We start from the raw sequence: 20,126 nt of genomic DNA on the forward strand, positions 1-20,126 counted from the left end.
ACTGCCTGCTCACCCGGCTAGCAGTTGCTCCTACGCTCGGCGCCGCGTCAGTACATGCGGTCTCGCCGCGGTGTATGGATTGTTTCTTCGCGGTCAGGTATTCCTCGACTCGTCAATCCCGACGGGCTCTCTCATTCACTCTCGTTGACATTCACTCGCGACAATCGCGTGCCGCGCTTTCGTTCGCGCAAGCTCTCCGCAAAACTTGGCTTTCAACGCTAATTACTTCGTCCTTCTTCGTTCACGTGAATTTAGGATCGAAAGGATCGAGGATCATGCCAGCGGACGCCGAACTCAGCAGCCTGCTCAGCAGGCGGCAAAGGATCAACGACGAACTCGAGGAGGGCAAGGAGGTGAAGAAGCAGTACAAGTTTGTGAACGTTTATACGGAGTTCCATGAGCTGTCGCGCCGCGAGATCAAGCAATACGAGGAGACCTTCAACAGGTGAGTATTTTCTCATTCTTCACTTCCTTTTTTATTTATTTGCGATTAAAGGTAGATATCCATAACGGCAGACCGGAGCCTGCGATACAGCGACGCGTTTAACTGTTCGAGATTTTAATATATTACTATAAAATGTAATTAAAAAGATTAAAGGGATGTTAAAATCGAAAATTATCGAAATTATTAAGTTAAAAGGATTATTATGAGAAATAACATATTATTATTATTATATTTTATATTGCAATATTAATAACAGAAAATAAAATACTATTAAATGTGTAGATGAGATATAATAGAGGAAGGTCACCGATATACCACTTTGTTTTTAGACAATATTTCTTAAACAAAAAGTAAAAATACAACTTCAAAAACATAAATACAAACTAAAAACTGTCTTCTATCAGATAGTATAAGCAGTTTTTATAATATTGTTTGCAATTTTCCAATAATTAAGTTTTTCGTAAGTTATGCAAAAATGAGCGCCTGACAAAATGGGCTCCAAAACTGACATAGTAGGCAATAATGCCAACATTCCTATTCTATAAATAAAGATATATCCTATATTCTGTAAAGAAAACTAATTTATGAAACTATAAACATTTAAAATGACATAATATTATCAATAATACAGTCACTATTATTTTAATTACGCAATTTGCAAAAGAACACCGTAAGAATTTTTTTCTCGGATTCATAGAATTTGTTTTTAGCTGATTTGATATAGAAATAAGCCACAAATATATGAATTATGAGTTTGTACTTCTTTAATTAGCTAAACAGATCACGTTTTTATATCGTTATCAGTATTAATAAGGTGCAAAGATTCCCAGATAGCAAAGCGTGTCTCAGCAAAATCACACAAATCTGATTGCTTATGATATTAGCAACATGCAGAGAACAATGTGTATACGTATTGCCAGCAGTTTAACAGCAAGATAGCTACATCAATGTCATCTTGCGGCAATATGACAGCATTGTATAATGCTGCATATTATTATGGCAACATGATGGCAATAGTACGAATTTTGATAATGACGATTTTAAAGTTGTCGGTAAACTGCTGACAAGTTGCTACGCAAAGTTATCATATAATGAAGGCATCAAATTGCCAACAAATGAGGAGCTGCAATTCTGGTAGCAACACATGCTTAATAATGCATATTTAGCAAGCAACATGCCAGCAATAAGATAGACACGTTGTTCTCTGAGTTAGTTTCTAAGAAATAAGATGTCGCTTTATAGGAGACTTATGTCAGTATTGGTGATCTTCCTCTAGTTAATTAAATCTTAATAATAGACTTATGTTTATGTTTTTGTATTATAAAATATTCAAATAAAGCTTTTTTAAGCTTCCTCTTTCTTTTACCTTTTTATTGAAATATAAATTGAAATTTCTTTTTTGTGATAGACAGTCACAATTTGATTTTTCGCTTAAACGTACTTGCGACTATTCACTGTTAAAGCTATATGTTACTTATAGTATTATCAACTTAATAGGCGTACTTTGCCTAGCTGTTTATTTTTACGAGTCAGCCTGGAATACAACACGAACGTGTAATCAGATAGAGATAAATGTTCTTTCGTGTCACGAATTGATCGTCATTGAGATGAAATATTATTAACGATAAACACTTTCGAATCAAACGCTGATTGTGAGCGAACTTGTTCTATATCTAACATATATTGCCGAAAAATCATTCACACTGTCAATCTGATTCGATGATTTACTGATAGTGATTTACAAAAAATTTTGTTAAGCTTAATTAAAATTTTTCTAAAATATAGTCCAATTAAAAAAATGATATAATCCAATTCTGTGATGAAAATAAAAATCGGAGCGTAAATCGAATGGGAAAATAACAGAAACGTAAACGAAATTTCTAGGAGGCGAAAATTGGAACAATGAAATGTAAAAGAAACATTTCGCTTCGTTTACATTTTGATGTTTCAATTTTATACGCCTTACTCTCTCATTACATTCGACTTTACAGTCTGATTTTTACTTTCATCAGGGAAAATCTATACGGAAAGAACAGTTTTACTATAAAGTTCAGATACTAAAGTAATAAAAAATTTAATTGAACACAGATCTAAAAACAATTTTGTTGGACTATCAAATTAATTATGTGTACGTCTAAGCTGGTTGCTAGAAACTTTTTACAGCATTGCTCATTATGCTTAATCCTACATAATTATTTTAATGATCAAACAAAATTATTTTCAGGTCTGTATTTAGTCTTTTTTAAATACTTTAGCAAAAACTTTCTTTCTGTATTTTTTATGCAGTCTACATTTCTTATCTAACATGCCTATCTTACCTATATAATTTCACAGTTACAGTAGAATTACTGCTCGCTTTACTAATGATACGCCGTCCAGCGTAACGACGAAAGGAAATTTAATCGTTATATACGAATTTCCTTTCTATCAGCTCGATCGAACCTGAAGTATTTTAATAATGCAATTGGCTGCGCTGATTTGTGCGGTTGTGCGTTAAGCTACACGCTATATCATCACGTTAATAAATGTTGTTGTTTACGAACCGCGGGTTTCTCTCGCCGCGGTATGTCTTCATTAGAATCTCTTTGCGGATTCTCGGTTTAGAATAGGAGAACTCTCTCACGCGACGTCTCGCGAGATTTCCTAACTAATCTGACAACGTCCCGCTGCGCACTATCATCGCTGCTTAATCGCCGCATCACGCGCACCTTTTGTGATAACGGACTTCATTACGAAATCCACTGTCTGTCATTTTAGGTGTTGCGGCAAAACTATAAATAGCTGCACAGGAGACCCAGATAGTCAAATACATACATATACTTCAAATACATACATTCTGACAGTCCAAGCTTCATTCTTCATTGAGTGCTTTCCATTCGATGACACAAATCGACACAAATATTTCTCTGTCTTTGTTACCCATGAAATGCAAAAGAAAGATAGAACGACGTTTATATCGATTTTTGTCACTAAATGGAAAACCTATCGAACAATGTAAGATTTATGTATGTTATTTATTTAAATCAGTTATATCCAAGACAGCATTGATTCAAGTACAATGGATTGCTCCGTATCGTGTTCGTAATAGCTTCAGAGGTACCTGAGTACTCGGAGTACCCACCCTATTTCCTCCGACCGTTGTCAAACCACGTCGACTTCGAAATTCCTGCCTCTGAGACACAAAGGGCGTAGGTACCAAGGACCGTGACGAGAGAGACGTGGCATGGGGCCCGATAGGGACCCCGAGGTCGTCTGCCCTCTTCGCACAGCTTGCGTTTCTTCTCGAAGAAATGCACGTCACGAATCTCTCGGCGTTCGCGGTTTCGTAATGACCAGAGAGCAATTCTCCACGATTCTCCCTGCGATTTTCTTTTTTCTCGGCGCACCTTCTTCGGAAAACTACATTTTCGTTCTTGCGTTCTTCGTTAATAAATCTCAAACGTACGTTATAGCTAGCGCGATCATGGGAGGTACATTCTTGATACCGATTTTCCAAGAACGTTGTTCGTTCTTTGTTACAAGATCACAGGAAATTTAAGAACAGAAAATAATACGAACAACTAAATTAAGAAGGGAGTCAATAAAATCAAATTGAAAGAAATCGAAAAATTTAGAGTCTCATCTTGTATTTTATTATTTTAAAAATATTATTCCAGTGACGTATAAGATTTAGATGAAGAACGCGTAAAAAACGCAAATAAAAGATTAATTTTATTTCAGAGGGTTTAAAATGTAACCCTGACCCTTCGCTCAAAGCATTTAATATTAATTCCGAGTCGGTGATATCGCGACGGGAGAGGAGAAGAAGAGAAGAGGGAATGCAGACGTTTCGGAGAAAATATGTCGCCGTACTCCTACGATTTATCAAGGCCCGAGGTTGCAAAGGTAACCGGTTTTGTGGCGAAAAGACAAGGACGACTTCTCGACACGAGCGCACGATATGAACGCACAACAATCATCGGTCCTTCCGGATGACGAATCGCAGCACACATGCAGGATACGCACGTGCGCGCCGCAGGCAACAGAGAAACTCTCGTGCCACTGTCGAGAGGCTTTTTCCTCGTGGATATTTAAATAGAAAGGAAAAGTCAAATCATCCGTCAGTATCTATAGGAACTAAATCGAATGCGGTTGAAGTAGACCATTACGTAGAGTATGGAATGAAACGAGAATTTTAATGTATTACATATTATTCAGTCTCCCATTTAAACATAGAAATTGTAATATTATAAAAATGTTATCATGACCTTATTTGTCACTTATGTTTACTTACCAGTGACAAACGAAGTTGTAGTAACATTCTATTATTATATGACACTGTAGAACACCCCACGGAACACATAAAAGTCAACAAAAATCAAATTGATTTTATTTTGATTCCTAATGTCAATAAATAGTCAAATTTTGTAACCAAAAATTATCATTTTAACTTACATGACGTCAAAATAAAGTCATTTTCTCTTGACTTGATACGTTTCTTAGTGTTCTACCTGGATTGTCATTTGCTTATTGCTTCATTAAAAGCAACGATTCTCAATTAATATCCACGTAATCTCAGAAGTCGATTGGATTTTAAATTTGTCGCTTGTTACTTTGGAAAATATTCCATGAACATCTATCAAATCCTCGTCATGGTTTATCAATAATCTGATACGAACGTCTTCAGATTAAAGATGGAGGGGAATGTAAATAATTATTTCCTTAATCAGTAACCTGATATATTCATCAGCCAGGCGTCCTATCGTCGACTAGGCTAAATATATATCTCACTGCGATTTCAGTTCGGTGATACGCGATAGTACTCGGATGCGTTCACGTAGGCTGCGGTTGCATTATCTATCCAACATTTCCTGCACCGGAGACTGAGTGACAGTGTCGAAAGTGGCTCTTCATCGGGCTTGTTATTCTTCACAAATTTCCTCTTTGAAAATTCACAGGAAGCAGGTTGGAGGGCTCGAAATCGACCCTCACGATTGACCCTCCGGTCGGGTCGTAGACCGAGGACAGGCATCTCAATTAACTGCTTAAATCCTAATTTAAAAAGCTCCGAAACTGGCGTGACATCCGCTGTCCCGGTTGACCCTCTCACCTTGTACTATTACCAAATGCAGAGTTCCGGTCATTTGATTGGAAACATTTAATTTTCGACCAAAAGCAATGTAGGTACCTTGATACTTCACGGAGCTGATACTTCACATGTAAATAATTCTATTTCTCGTCGCTTAAAAATTAATGTTTGCTCATTTTCTAATGCTCTATCTTAATATTACAATATTTATTATTAGTATCATTAGTATATCTTTTGATGAGATAGAATGATGCAGTAACCTACAGTCCGCCTGTGAATTTTTGTGGTCCACAAGATTTTATCTGCTTCTATAAAAATGGACCCTAAAAAACATCACTGAAATAGAGAAACAACGTCAGAAGAAATACGTTCGTATTCCTTATTGAGAAACTTTTGTTGACTTGCATTGCGACTCATGCGAGGTCGAAAGTCGATATTTCCACGACTCGATTGAACGCGCGCTTAACTTTCCCCATTGCAATGATACAGCGAAGTGTGATCGATTCGCCTTTATACGTGTAAACGAGGAACGATGACCTTAACCCTTTCGCCGCTGAAGTAGGTGAATGCATATTGCATGGTATATATATGCATTCAAGATATACGTATTCTCGGAATCGATAATTCCACGTAGAAAGCATTGAATACCACGAAGAAACCAACATTCCATCTCTGGCTAGAGTCTTGTGTTACAATCTCAAAACTTTCGCAATTTTTCCGGGGTTCTCACAAGAAATATTTTGTGCAGAAATATCACGTATCGCAATTCTCCGAACTACTCAGACAACACGCATTGTTTAGAAGACCTCTTTATAATATCTTTTTAGATATCTTTTGACATGTACACTCTAAATTTCTTGCAGTCAAATCTCACTCCAAGACAGTGAAAATACAACTACCCTTGAAAAAAAGTGAAAATATTTCACTTCTTGAATAAAAAGTGATGATCTTCACTCTTTTTAGAATGAAATCTTGCTTGTTTGGAGTGAGGTTTCACTCCTTTGAAGTGAAAATTCTAAAAAGAGTGAAAATTGTCACTCTTTTTCAAGAAGTGAAATATTTTCACTTTTTTCAAGGGTGGTTGTATTTTCACTTTCTTGGAATGAAATTTCATTGTAAGAAATTTAGAGTGTATGTCCCGAAAGATGTCTTTGTGGTATTATTATGACGTCGTTTTAGACATGTATGGTATCGTTAAGAAATAATTAGATAAAAATATTTTGGTAAGGAATTTTTTATATAGATTCTCTTACATTTTTTGATCTCTTTAAAAGGTTTAATAATTCTTAAACGCCTGCAGCGGCACGACAAACCGTTATTGCACTCGTGGTCGTTCAAAGAAATCATGCGTTCCGAATATATAAACGGTATAAGAATTTATCCTATGACTTGGCTAGCAGCGATGGAAGGCATTCGGTATTCCTAGCAGCGACATTGCTAGACATTTTAAATAATGTTTCGTTGATGGGAAAAGGTACAACGTTTTTCATGTCTCAAAGGGACAGCGTTTATCCTTGTTTAGGAGACGCTTCCACGGTTCACAATGCGCGTCGCGATTCTTTTGGCTTTGCAGAATTCTAATCTGTGCGCTGTTTAAATTCCTCTCCTTGTAATCTCACATACTAACAATAAGTTAGTCACTGTGTCCCCCGTAGAGAAAAAAGATACTAATTAGTTATTATAGAATAGACGGAAACTTAAGAATGGAAGAATGATCCGACATGTTTCTTTACTTAAACGGGATAATAACTTCCTCTTTCGCGATAAAGCATTTGCAGTATAATGCGATAGTTAACAAAAGATGTTAATCAACTATTGAAATCCTCAGTCTTTCGGAATTAACGCGAAATATGAATTTAATTTCGATATTTTATTAATCGAGATTACTTTTATTTCACACATCAAATTAGTGTTACTAGTTGAAGTCAAGCAATAATGAATATTTTAAATAATGCATATTATTGCTTATCTTAAAGTGTCAAAATTTACACAAGAAAATATAAACAAAAATGAAAATCAACCGATATATGAATAATGTAAATAAGTGAAGAGAAGAGAACAATATTTGGTTAAAGCCGATCTTGATACCTAGTAATATTTTGGCGTGAATTTTTATAATTTCCAGCTCATGCAAACTGCGTGCCAATTATTTGTCGGTTTTGAAAATATGAAATAATATAAAAAGAAAATAAAAAAATTATTTATCAGGAAAATATATCTCTCAACCAGAACTATTATTTTTCTACTCCAGGTCTGTTATTTTTCCACCGAATCATTCATCGCAATTTTCGGTTCCACATTGATTGTTTGCCTCTAAATCTCCGTTTTACCTTAAAACTTTCTCGGAAAATCACAGTTATATTTGTGATTATCCTAAATCTCGGTAACGTGGGAAAAATTACGTCAGCCTTGTCCTTCTCCTAGACACGTCGCCAATTTGTCGCAGTGACGTTCTTCGTTATTCCTCGAAGGACCATCCACTGCAGTATCGATCTTGGAAAACAAGGATAAACGGGACCAGGCGGATACGTCGCGTGTTACCTTGACCCGGTTTCCTCCGAGCTACTCCTGGAAAACGTAACGCGGAGAACGAAACGTTCACCGCGTCCAGTCCGAGGCGGAACGATCGCGATATCGCAGTACCGCGATAACGAGATCAGAAGTGCAATGGTGTCGTTACGTTGCGATAATTGAGTATCTCACGTTGCAGCGGTTAATAAAAAGAAAGGCAAGGTGAAAAAAGGCGCCTGCGACATCGATCACTCTCCAAACAACATGCATAAATTCTTTGAATCGTGAATTGTGCATTCCTTTAAATTTACGAATAAACTATTTTCTTCCCTTCACAAAATAGTAATAAATATTAAAAAGTAATTTTTCCTTTTTACAGTACTGTCATCCAATCATCGGACCAAAAAAATGAAATATAATAACTGCTTTTTAAAAGTAATAAAAAGTAATCTTTTAAAAAATAAAATATTAACTAAAAGTTAAATTTTTAATCAAATTTTAAGAGTAATTAAAATATTTACTCTTATTTTTCCTAGTTTATCTTTGAATAGCTTAACATATAGCAAATTCTTTTTATACATGGTTTGAAAATTTATAATAAGAAAAGAATAAAAGTTTGAACATAGTATACAATAGATAGTATACAATAAGTACACCTCTGATGCTGTTTTATTGAATAAAATAAATAGTTCATGTTGTTAAATATAATAAAGTAACTTAATTACCAAACAAAATAAAAGTTTACACATTATTATCTAAATAAACAAAAAGGATAAACGCATTCATTAGAATATTATATAATAAAAAATAGATAATTTTTAAAACTAAAACAAAAACAGAAACGCATTCTTTGAATGTGGAAAACTAATTCGAAAGTAGTCTTAAAGGTCGTGTCGTCTTTTAGTTTTACATCTATTTAAAATTTGAAAAACGATAAACTTAATACTAGACCAGTACCCATTAAACAACATTGAGTCAGCAATTGCTCAGATAAGACAACAAAATATGAACAGAATGCTTATGTTTTACAAATTTCATGTTAGCTCCAGAAAAAAAATAACTATAACGATTCCATTTTGAACAATAGTGACTTTTTAAAAAAAAAGATGACTTAAGTGACTAGATGATAACGCCTTTAGGATGATGGCGTCAAACCACTGATAATACATGGCAAAATTATATATTGTGAACTATGTTAAATTAAACTACGGCCATGTTAAACTATGTCTGACTTCGTAAAATCGATTCGGAAAGATAACAAGAGAGTTAAAATTTTTAACTATTTACCTCATGGTATACCTTTTAATTAAGCTTTCACAAAGTCAATCTAAATCCGTGACACGTTTAACGTGGTAACGATCGCGTTTCATTTACGTGGGCGCCTCGGCACAATTCACGTTGATTGGAGCACGTTTCACTTGGCTGGTTAAAATTGTCTGACAAGAGCATTCTCGATAAAACTGAGAGCGACGATCTGCCGCTCGGCGACAATCGGGCATTGAATCATTCATAATAAAGTGATGTAATAATGATATTCACAGTGAATTGAAAATAAACGCGTAATATTTTCAATTCTTATTGGAAATGTAATCGTAGAAAATAGCATTTATGAATCTTTCTATTTTCATAAACGTTTTAAAAAAATTATTATTATTCAGCACTCTTTATTGACTTTAAATATTAATCGACAAATATTAATATATTTGGATCGAGAAGAAACATTTATTGACTAAAAGGGAAGAGAACATTAATGGTGTGCTGATTTTAATATTACTTCTTCCACGTATCTCTCGCTTTATCTTTCTCATTTCTGCTTTACTTTTATCGATCACTTCACTTAACCGTAATGTAAAAATGCATTCTCAACCTTCACCTCTCACTCCGTGAAATCTCTCTTCGCGTAGAAAGAAAAAGAGAGAGTGCGAGAGAGCGAAAGAAAGAGACAATCGTATTACTTGTTGATACCTAATGCCTGTGGAAAAATAAAAAAGGACAATTTTAATCAAATTATTATTGCACACGTTTCTTATTTGTTTCTTCGTTTAAATGTTAATATCTGCGCAATTCTCTCTGATAACTCCAAGAAAAAGGTCAGAAATGTTTTGATTACAATTCACTTCGACGTTCTTTCAATCTATCTTCTTTCAATCTAATGTCGACAATGAGGAGAACGCCAGATTATATAATAAAGTTGGAATTAACTGTTACATGTTACAACGGTTATAACGTTTGTAATAACAGTTACATTATGTCAGTGTGGATACATATATTCATATCCATAAAATTAATGAATAGATTAAATGTTCGAACATTTAATTGCTCGAAGCAGCGAGATTCCAGCAAATATTGACTTTTCCAATAGAATAATTACGATTTCTCCTAATTGAAAGGATTTACCTTCTAGGTGCCTTCCCGCCTACATCGCTTCAATTTCCGGCACCTCGCACTAACGTCGTTAACTAATGCGGAAGCAATTTCCTTTATTAACTGCCGCTCTTCTATACTCTAACGAACTTCAAAAATACAGGCGGAATGGCGGTACTATTTTTCAACCTCCTTTCTGCTTAATTAGTATTATAATATAAATATATGAACATTGTGATAGTAAAAGTATGGGCGTTACAACGACATGGCAAATTGTCGATCTACATTGAAAGAATAAAATGAAATTTCTGCACATTACACTCTATTTGCTGAGCTAGCTTAAACGTTACTCTTTTTCTATAAAGGTCACGTCAATTTTTGTGGGAGCTTGTTAATCACGATAGTTAAAAGGACCGGTTTGCCGTGTATAAGTGGTCTTTAACCTGCGATAGTTACGTCTCGTCATACATGTAGGTCGATTATATAATATAACATGATTTCTCTCTATTGATTTATGAATTCGCGATAGAAGATATCACACTAATCGCAGTTCAAGCTTTATACTATTTTTATATATTCCATATATATTTTTTATTCTCAAAAAATTAAAATTTTATTATCGATCTCTAATTGAAACCAAGTATCCAATTATCTGTCATTAATTATTTACTGATCAAGATTTTATCAAACGTTTCTACTAGTATTTTTATTTGCTCATACCTTATTTCTTTTACTTTGCACACTGAGAGAAAACCTGTTTGGTTATTTGCGACTATAATTGCATAAAATAATTATCGTTATATATTTACAGTCATTACTGCTATAATTTTAATAATAGTAATTATATTTATAATTTTACCAAAAAATGTATCATTATTTATTGAAAATGATTATAAATAATTATAGTTAAATTATGGTAATTGCAACCATTTTTTTTCTGTCAGTGCAGAAATCTTCGAGCGTATGGTATTGTACGAAATAAATGATTCAATTCTGATATATACTTCGATGAAACGAGCTTTCTAGAATAAGCTCGTACCGTGCCATGACATTCTCCATCCCTTTTACGGAAAGTTACGATTTCACGAATTTCCGGTCGCGAAATTACTGGCAACAAATAAGATTGACATCCTGTCGAGAGACTCGCGAATTTGAATATCGACGATCGTTCCCACGTTTTCCCCCGATCGTTTTCATTTTCGTCGTGTCTAAACTCCTCGATAATTAAAATATGCAGACTAATAGATACAAAGATACAGGCTTCTAGGAGATTCTCACACTTCCTTTCGTCTGCGCTCAGCCTTGCTCTTTCGTATATGTTTCACAGTGAAACAGTTATGTTCCTTATATTATACATAACTCTCATAAAATTTGCATCAATAAAAAAATAGATTTTTCTATATAATTTTATTTATCTTATTTATCTTAGTTTATATTTTAATTATTCTATATTTGTTAATTGAACAATCAGCATGAATAATGAATAAATAATAGATCATATATTTTTACATTAATTAATTCCATACTTGAGACTAGAACTAATTCAGTATTTAATCAATAATGTTAATGATGAAAGCATATCATGTTTATTAATTTGATAATTCCGGTCAGATACGTATTGATTTTGTCTCACCCAAGCACTCGACCGAGAGCTTCATGGATTACAGGATGTTCCCTGCGGATTGCATATAAAATTGCATAGCTCGGTATTTCTATAACATGGACATGATCCACTTAACCATTAGCTCGTGCATACGCCCACATTTTTTTTCAACATTTTACGCGACTAAAGAGCGAGATTAATAATGTCAAACAGTTGCGCGGGAAAAAGCGCCATCGGAGTAAATCGTTTTTCCCATTTTGTATATTTACGATGGCGCGTACGGAACAACATGTAATAAAATCCCAACGACAGGCAGCTATTCTGGACCGAAATTTTTTATAGCGTGATATTTGCAAACGCAAAAAGTCTGAAAGAGGAGGAAGTAGCATATCGAATTGGCAGTTATATCGGCAATGACCAAAGTTACGCGTACGGAAAATGCAAATTTGTCTACAAATAAAAATCTTGGTCAACCTATCCGCTTTCTACAAGAGAGACGTTCTAGTTATTAAATGTATTACCTTTTACATTGCGGCCAACCAGACGTTGGCCTCGTAATAAACATGAAGAAAGTCGCGAATGTTAATGACGGCCGCGTTTAAGACAATCTCTGTGTTACGACAGTCACGGAGAACATGACTGTCATTTGACCGCCGAAGGAGCTGATTTTCCCACACTAAAAATTATTATTTAAATTAAATCGATATCTTTCTCTAAATTGTACTCTTTGTACTGACAAGAGAAAGATATCAATTTTTAAGCTATATACGTATAAAATAATTTAGAATAAAACATAATGTCACAGATGTCATTACTAATAAATATATTTTAAAAGTTTAAAACCCTGTCGCGAATGTGTGTGTGTGTGTGTGTGTGTGTGTGTGTGAATTTAAAATACAACGTTAATTAAGCTGTGAGTTCTTTAATCATTTTTTAGTCTGTATTAGAATTAAAAATCAAGATTTTAAATTACTTTTAAAATCCCAATTAAACAGTTTGATTTTAATGAGCTCTAGCACCATCTATTTATAATTTATTATACATATATGTAGTACAATTCCACGTTTCACTTTCATTGTTTATTTCGCGGAATCATTAAGTCACAAAAATGCAATGAACTTCATTAACACTTGTACCATTTTCTCTTTCACAACAGTTTCTCGAATTCTATGAAATAGGAAGACTATTACGACAACATCGAGACTGAAGCAATCTCTCTACCGACTTTTCCGGCGGATTCGTTTAATAGTCGAGCCTCGTTCGACAGTAATGACATCGTCCCAAATTTTTCTTCCTTGTTCCTTCATGCAACCGCATTCAATGACCGGCGATTAAATTACGCACGGTATCATGATTAACTGATTAACTAGAGGAGACGACTATACATACGACACGTTTAACGACGTCTCATTGACTAGTGTCATCACGATGATTTATTGGTGGGTCAATCGCTGAAAAATGCCACTTCACGTAGCGAAAGGAGGTCGTGGTAAAATATTTGCCAGTCAGCAAAACAGATTATACATATATATTATACTTAACATATGAATGCAAGTATCTATCGTATCTTGGATCGACAATTTTATTCTCAAATCATATCCAGTGTTAAATACTTTGTTAATTATGCCCAAAGAGTTTGAAATCGAAGATATATTTTAATGCAAAATAAAATCATTTTGAAATGTCGAACAAAATACAAGATTTTAAGACTTCACACTTTAGTTCCACAATTGTCTCATCAGATTCATAATTTTATTGGCAGAAAAATTAAGAGATAAAAGTATTTTAGAAGATATTTTAAAAGATTTGAGATGAGAAGCAGTACAATAAATATTTTAAGTTGCTAATTGCAATTGTTAAAATCTATTGCAGGTTTGACGATGGTCGTGACGGCTTCCTCGATCTTTCCGAATTGAAGCGAATGATGGAAGTTTTGGGTGCACCGCAGACACATCTTGGACTCAAAGCGATGATCCAGGAGGTTGACGAGGATGGCGATGGTCGCATATCTTTCCGTGAGGTTGGTTTATTTTTACCACCTTCGAGAAATCTTTAATATTTCGAAATGACGAACAGCGTGAGCAATGCTCTACTGAACACGATGAATATTAATCATTCTTCTTGTTTTGAGAAGAACAAAACAGGAATTTTATTAATATGTAAAATCCAGTTTCTATAATCAAATTTTTATGTTAGTCTGTTTTACTAAGAAGAAAATAAAATTATGATTTCGCGCGCCAATTTGCAATAATTATATTTTCATGGATTTAATAAGCTGATAATAATAATAACAAATTATTATTAACGAAATTTGCGAATTATGTTCATTAATAAACTGCAGAAATTAATTTTTCGTGAAAGAAAAAATACATAATAGATATTCATTATACTGCTGCATATTATTAAAATTTTTATGACAGTTTATTAAAAATTCTTTAAATTTTACTGAGAATATATTAGAGATTGGGAAATGGATTTTACAACAGACAAATGTGATTTGGAAATGTGGTTAACACACTTCATGCTATCGACTCCGAATATGGTTGACATAAACATACGTCTGTACGACCAGCATTAGTGTTTCTCGCAACTCCGCTTGCGGTCGTTAAAAATATTGAACCGAAATAGATTTCACTGCGTGTAGCTTCGCTCTTATGCGAAAGCGCTTGTCGAGGAACACGTGCAATTTGCATGATTCCAAGAAGCGTTCAAATTAAAATAAAATAATTCCTCAATTTTAACAATATTTGCAAATTTTTATTTGCAAAGAGTATATTTTATTTCATACAAAACAAATATAGATACATAAATAGCTAGATATCTAAATAATTAGAGCAAATGTATGTTATCACATAAGATTTCAAGTTTTTATATTATTATTTCCATAAAAAATAATTAAATCTTTGCTAAACTTATAATTTCTAATTAGACTTGCAAATTTTATACATAGCGAGCACACGTACGATACGTTATTTTTAAAAATAGTAGACTCCATGTAATATTTAACATACGTCTCACTCGCTGGATATTCGACGATCATGTTTACTCTTCAAACATAACTGTGCGTTAGAAAAAATACGGTCTATTTCGGTTATCTATATGATAAAGTATTTTAAAAACCTTCGAAAAACTGCCTGCTACAAAAAATGTAACAAAACTAAAAACATTTTCCTGAAAACAAATTTTTCTAGAAATTTAATTTAGCTAGGAATTTAATTCTGCGTTAATAGCCTTCACTGTTATATAACGTCAGTACATGAAAAATGTAACATACAAGAAAGAATTAAATCGCAATCGAAAAAATTTTTAATTTCAAATATTTCTCAATTTAGTAATACTCTACAACTTCTAATTAAATTTTATAATCGAATTAGGATGTTCTGTAGAAAAAGTGCAAACGGCGCTGCAGAGAAATTATCGATGCGAATGCATACCGAATGCATACCAAATGCTGGAACTTCCAGTTTCGATTTTCTAAAAATATTCGAATATAACGCGATGATACGAAAATACCATGAGAATTAAGCTTGCTCGTCGCTCTAGCAATGGTGCGAAATCAATGGTGGAAAACCGATGCGACGATGGTTTTGCAACACGCCTGCGGAATACCGGAGCGTGCGAAACGTCAGCAGAAACTTTCGCTGTTAATGCAACCGCGATACGGCCGCGAGTAAGATTATGGTGTGTGGGTGTCACGTACCGTTCGAAGGAGAATTCGACTTGCAATTAATACGTAATTCACGTGCGGACAATTGGACGTGACATTCCGTATTTCGCGAACAAAACCCGCCACGCGAATCAATCCTGCATACACGATGCGTGCACACATAATTCGTCCCGCTCGTCGATCGCTGCCGTGATTCATTGCGTGATACCCGAGTTATAGTTTATTGTCCGGCTTACTCACCTTCCTCTTACTCATCACGATATGAATTACCGTAAAACGTTCGCGACACGTCCCCTTCTTTCATCACGCTTTACATTCATAAATATCGTAATCAAATTTCCACTGATCATACAACTTTTATTTGATGAATCATCCTTTTGCCTTTTATTTTTAGTTTTTTTATTACTTGAAATAAAATCTCTGTGAGACGTTTTTTTAACTAAAGAAACGACGATTCTTTTCGAAAATGTAAATGAATCGAGCAACAGCTGCAGAAAAATGTTTTCTTTTATATATAATATATAATTATATAATTATTCTGTAATTGTCAGATAAAATACACGAAGAGAATTTTGTTTTAAAATTTACCCCGAAAATATGATAATTGTGATATAATACAATATTTTAAAGATTTTTACTATGCACTTTAGTAAAATTAATCAAATTTATTTTATACTTTGTTATAGTTTTATTAATGAATGAGAAAGATTTACATTAAAATTCTTGAAAATACATTGTTGTCCCACGACTATCATATTTTCAGGGTAAACTCTAAGAAAAAATTCTCTCCGTGTTATTGTTTTGTACAGAAGATTGTTCTACATAAATTGATTCATATATTTGTATCGATGTTATCTCAAGAGTAGTAATGGAATTGGGTCGTGGACTCTTTATCGAGAATTCTATTTTCAAAAGAAATAACTCGAGAATTGATCAGAAAATCAGACCCAGTTTTTCAAAGTTTGCCATATATTGCAACTTTGATTTATGTTCCTTGTAATTACAGTTACATCTTGTTATAGTTTCTGTTGATCTATCGTAAAGCACGAGCTGGTGAGTTAGAACAGGATTCCGGATTGAGCCAGCTGGCCAGACTCACCGAGGTCGATGTCGACGAGGTCGGTGTTACAGGCGCTAAAAACTTCTTCGAGGCCAAGGTATACATTCATATTCACTCTCTCTTATCGCGAATATAAATATATTCAGTTTCTTTTTATGTTGAAATAAATTACTTAAATGTTAAAATAAACTTCTTCATATTAATAATTCAAGTTTCAATTTTATACTTTATAATACTAATGCACAAAATAGTGAGATGAATCAATTGACGTAAAGAAAATAACACAGCTGCTTTTCAAAAAAGATGTGCAATTTGCAATATACAATTACTATATATACATATATTTTTTTAAACGCCTTATATATATCTAAAATATAAAAATGATTGAAAATATAAATGATAGAAAATCTAAATTAAGAATAAAGACTTATATTTCTTCATTAATATAAAGAGTTAATAATTACTAATGGCTAGTACAAGGAAAAAATATAGCTTCTTATCAAATCTTGTCTTGTTATCGCACAAACAGACGCAACACGCGTTTTTTATTTACAGTCATAAATGACATGGATTAGGCCCAGAAAACTACCTCAGCGTATCATGCGCGTTGAAGAAAAAATACACTCGCGAAAGCGTAACTCGAATGAGACGTATTTCGATTAACGTACTTCTTTTTCGTTTTTTTTTTTCGCAGATTGAACAGCTTCGAAAGGCCTCGAAGTTCGAGGACGAGATTCGCATGGAACAGGAGGAGCGGAAACGAGAGGAGGAAGAAAAAGCGGCGAGGCGAGAGCAATTCCGGCAGAAAGCCGCGATCTTCGGCAAATAATTGCGGAGCAAAAATCACGGGAGAGCGAAAGCTGACGACTCGCTCGTTAGAATGCGAAGACGGATTGTTTTGTATTGCTTATAGTTTATTTCCCATGCTCGAAGCGGCCGAAGCGATATCCGACGCCAATGCGACTCTATAAATCATTTAAGTGCGCTTCGAAGCAATGTGAAATCGCGATTCGATCACGACAGCGATCATGATCAGAAGAATTCTAAGCTAGAATTGAAACCGTGATATAATTTCTATGCAATTAACACACGAAAGAAGTGTTTTATACAATTTCTATCTTTGCAAATAATTATTTCCGCTTATCGAACGTTATCAAAATTCGAACTCAGAATGCGAAATGATGACTCTTTCAATCTTAAGTTCCAAAATAGAATTCTTACAGTTTTATTGTCGAAGATACAGTAGTGAACACCGAAATTCCTTCTCCGAATTTTAAAATAAGTGACAATAGTAAAAACAATGAATTTCCTTTAACTATTATGATTTTTTAATATTTATTCATTTATTATTTATATACTGTGTATGTATCGCAATATTTGACATTGTAATAACGTTTACTGTACTTGGAATGCACTATTATGAAATACTACAAAGAGATTGAAACATTTACATGACAAAATATGAAACGTATACGCATCATGAATTTTATGAAAGGACATTTTGGAAAATGGTCAATATCTAACACATATCTATCCTATAGAAATATATTTTAAAGTTGCATAGCGCGCAAATTAGATTTTTACTTGCTGCTTTAATAGCAATTCTAACATCTTGTAAAATGTTTAACAAAAGTTAAAGAGCACACGATAATCGATATTTATGTAAAGAGTTATTTAATATACAAATAACGTTCAAGGATGCAAATTCCAATGAAGAGTCAATATCGAATAGTTGGCCTGTTTTTTATCACAAATATTACATAACTATCGTATATAAAATATTGATTTGTATCGAGTATAATGTATAGACTGAAGATGGAATTGATATGAAAATCGATTTTGCATTATTTAAGAGAGAATGACTTTAATGATTGCTGGGTCTTTGATAGTGTGAGATTCATCGGCGAATGTATCTTAATTTTTATTATTAATGACGATTATATCGTAAGACCTTATTTTCTTTCATTAAATAAGAAAAAAAGTTCTTTGTCACATTAAACAACGTGTACGGTACTATGTACGGTATAACATAAGAGAAATATGCATGTAGATATGTTGTATATTCGTGCTGGTGCGTGTGAATGTATGCCAAATCATAGATATGCGCGCATTGTTCACTCGATTAAAAAATTGGGACATCGGATAGTTATTCGCGGCGTGTAAAAAATTGAATAATATTCATTATTATTACTATTACTATTTTGTCTTGCATCTTTTATTATATTTGTGCCTATAACAAATGGTTTACTAGATTTCGGTTGATAAAAAGATAACTGTTGTGTATTTATAAGTATCGCACAATAAGTGTGAGATCAATAAAGTTACAAAAGTTTTCGAATATTCGAATTTTACGCTAAAATCTAAAAAATTATAAATGTATCAACAATATTTTATAATATTTATAACATTTTTTAATCGTACTATTATTTTGATTTTCTTTAATCTTTGACTTTCATTCAAAATACGAATATTTAAAATGATCAGTAATTGTTAAAAATTATTATATAATTATAGCAAATGATTCCTATCTCATCGTGCCTATCACAAACAGCAATATAACGTCTCATTTCAATATTTTGACAAGATTGTAAAATAATTTATTAGAATTAATATTAAAATGTTAATACTGATATTTTTATCTTCTTTGCATTATGCAATATACTTTCATTAAAACACTTATCTGTATTTAGAGACACACATGTTCTGTATATAATCATATTAGAGTAAGGCACAAGAACATTTACTGTAAAAAGTGTGTAAGCTATAGATTGTAAATAGATTTATTATATTTTGCTGCATCAATTTTTTTATGTATCTGATTTATGATGGCATTATATTAAAATTATGGAAACTGTATCGTGTTGTTATCATTGTTAATAATATAAATGCTTGGTTGAGAAAATGAAGTCAATACGTTCGTACCTATAATAACTATATGAATACTACACAAGTTACACATTTTTTTAGCTGAAATACAAATAAGAAGTTAAAAAAACTCACTTGAATAACACGATTATCACGATAAGATGATGTTACTTGACTGATAAGCCACCAAAATTTTCATATCAGTCATGATCATGGGTGTTTTTTTAACAAGAGACGTACAAATGATACAGTAATACAGTGAATCGTTACATCCTTAATTGTTGATTGTCAACGTTAAACAAAGACGAAATGATTCACCGTATTACATCTATGTCTCTTGCTGGAAAGCATCCAATGTTATCTCGACCTTACTTATCTTGTTACTTGAGTGAATGGAAAATCTCGTTTCATAATATGAATGCATCTTTTATATTCTTTCTGTGTAATTTCTTACGAGAAATAGAACTCCGCCGCGTCCATTTATCAACGGTTTCACGTATTCTTCGAGGGTGAGTGTTTTAAAATATTTTATGATGTCTTTCA

At 33.3% G+C, this 20,126-nt stretch overlaps 1 protein-coding gene across 2 annotated transcripts; it reads left to right on the forward strand.

Moving 5' to 3' along the window:
- The first annotated feature begins 46 nt into the window (after positions 1-46).
- Positions 47-17,992, forward strand: Swip-1 (EF-hand domain-containing protein D2 homolog Swip-1). 2 transcript variants are annotated; one of them, XM_018457559.1, is made up of 5 exons: positions 47-97; positions 257-445; positions 13,864-14,011; positions 16,681-16,815; positions 17,413-17,992. In XM_018457559.1, exons 1-5 carry the CDS (start codon positions 75-77, stop codon positions 17,545-17,547), a joined length of 630 nt encoding a protein of 209 aa, XP_018313061.1. In that variant the 5' UTR covers positions 47-74; the 3' UTR covers positions 17,548-17,992. The 2 variants fall into 2 exon arrangements, with proteins under 2 accessions (XP_018313061.1, XP_018313060.1); XM_018457558.1 differs by having other exon boundaries at positions 47-445.
- The last annotated feature ends 2,134 nt before the right edge of the window (positions 17,993-20,126 follow it).

The sequence above is a fragment of the Mycetomoellerius zeteki genome, unplaced genomic scaffold (assembly GCF_001594055.1).
Source record: "Mycetomoellerius zeteki isolate Tzet28-1 unplaced genomic scaffold, Tzet1.0 scaffold64, whole genome shotgun sequence".
NCBI classification, from domain to species: Eukaryota; Metazoa; Arthropoda; class Insecta; order Hymenoptera; family Formicidae; genus Mycetomoellerius; species Mycetomoellerius zeteki.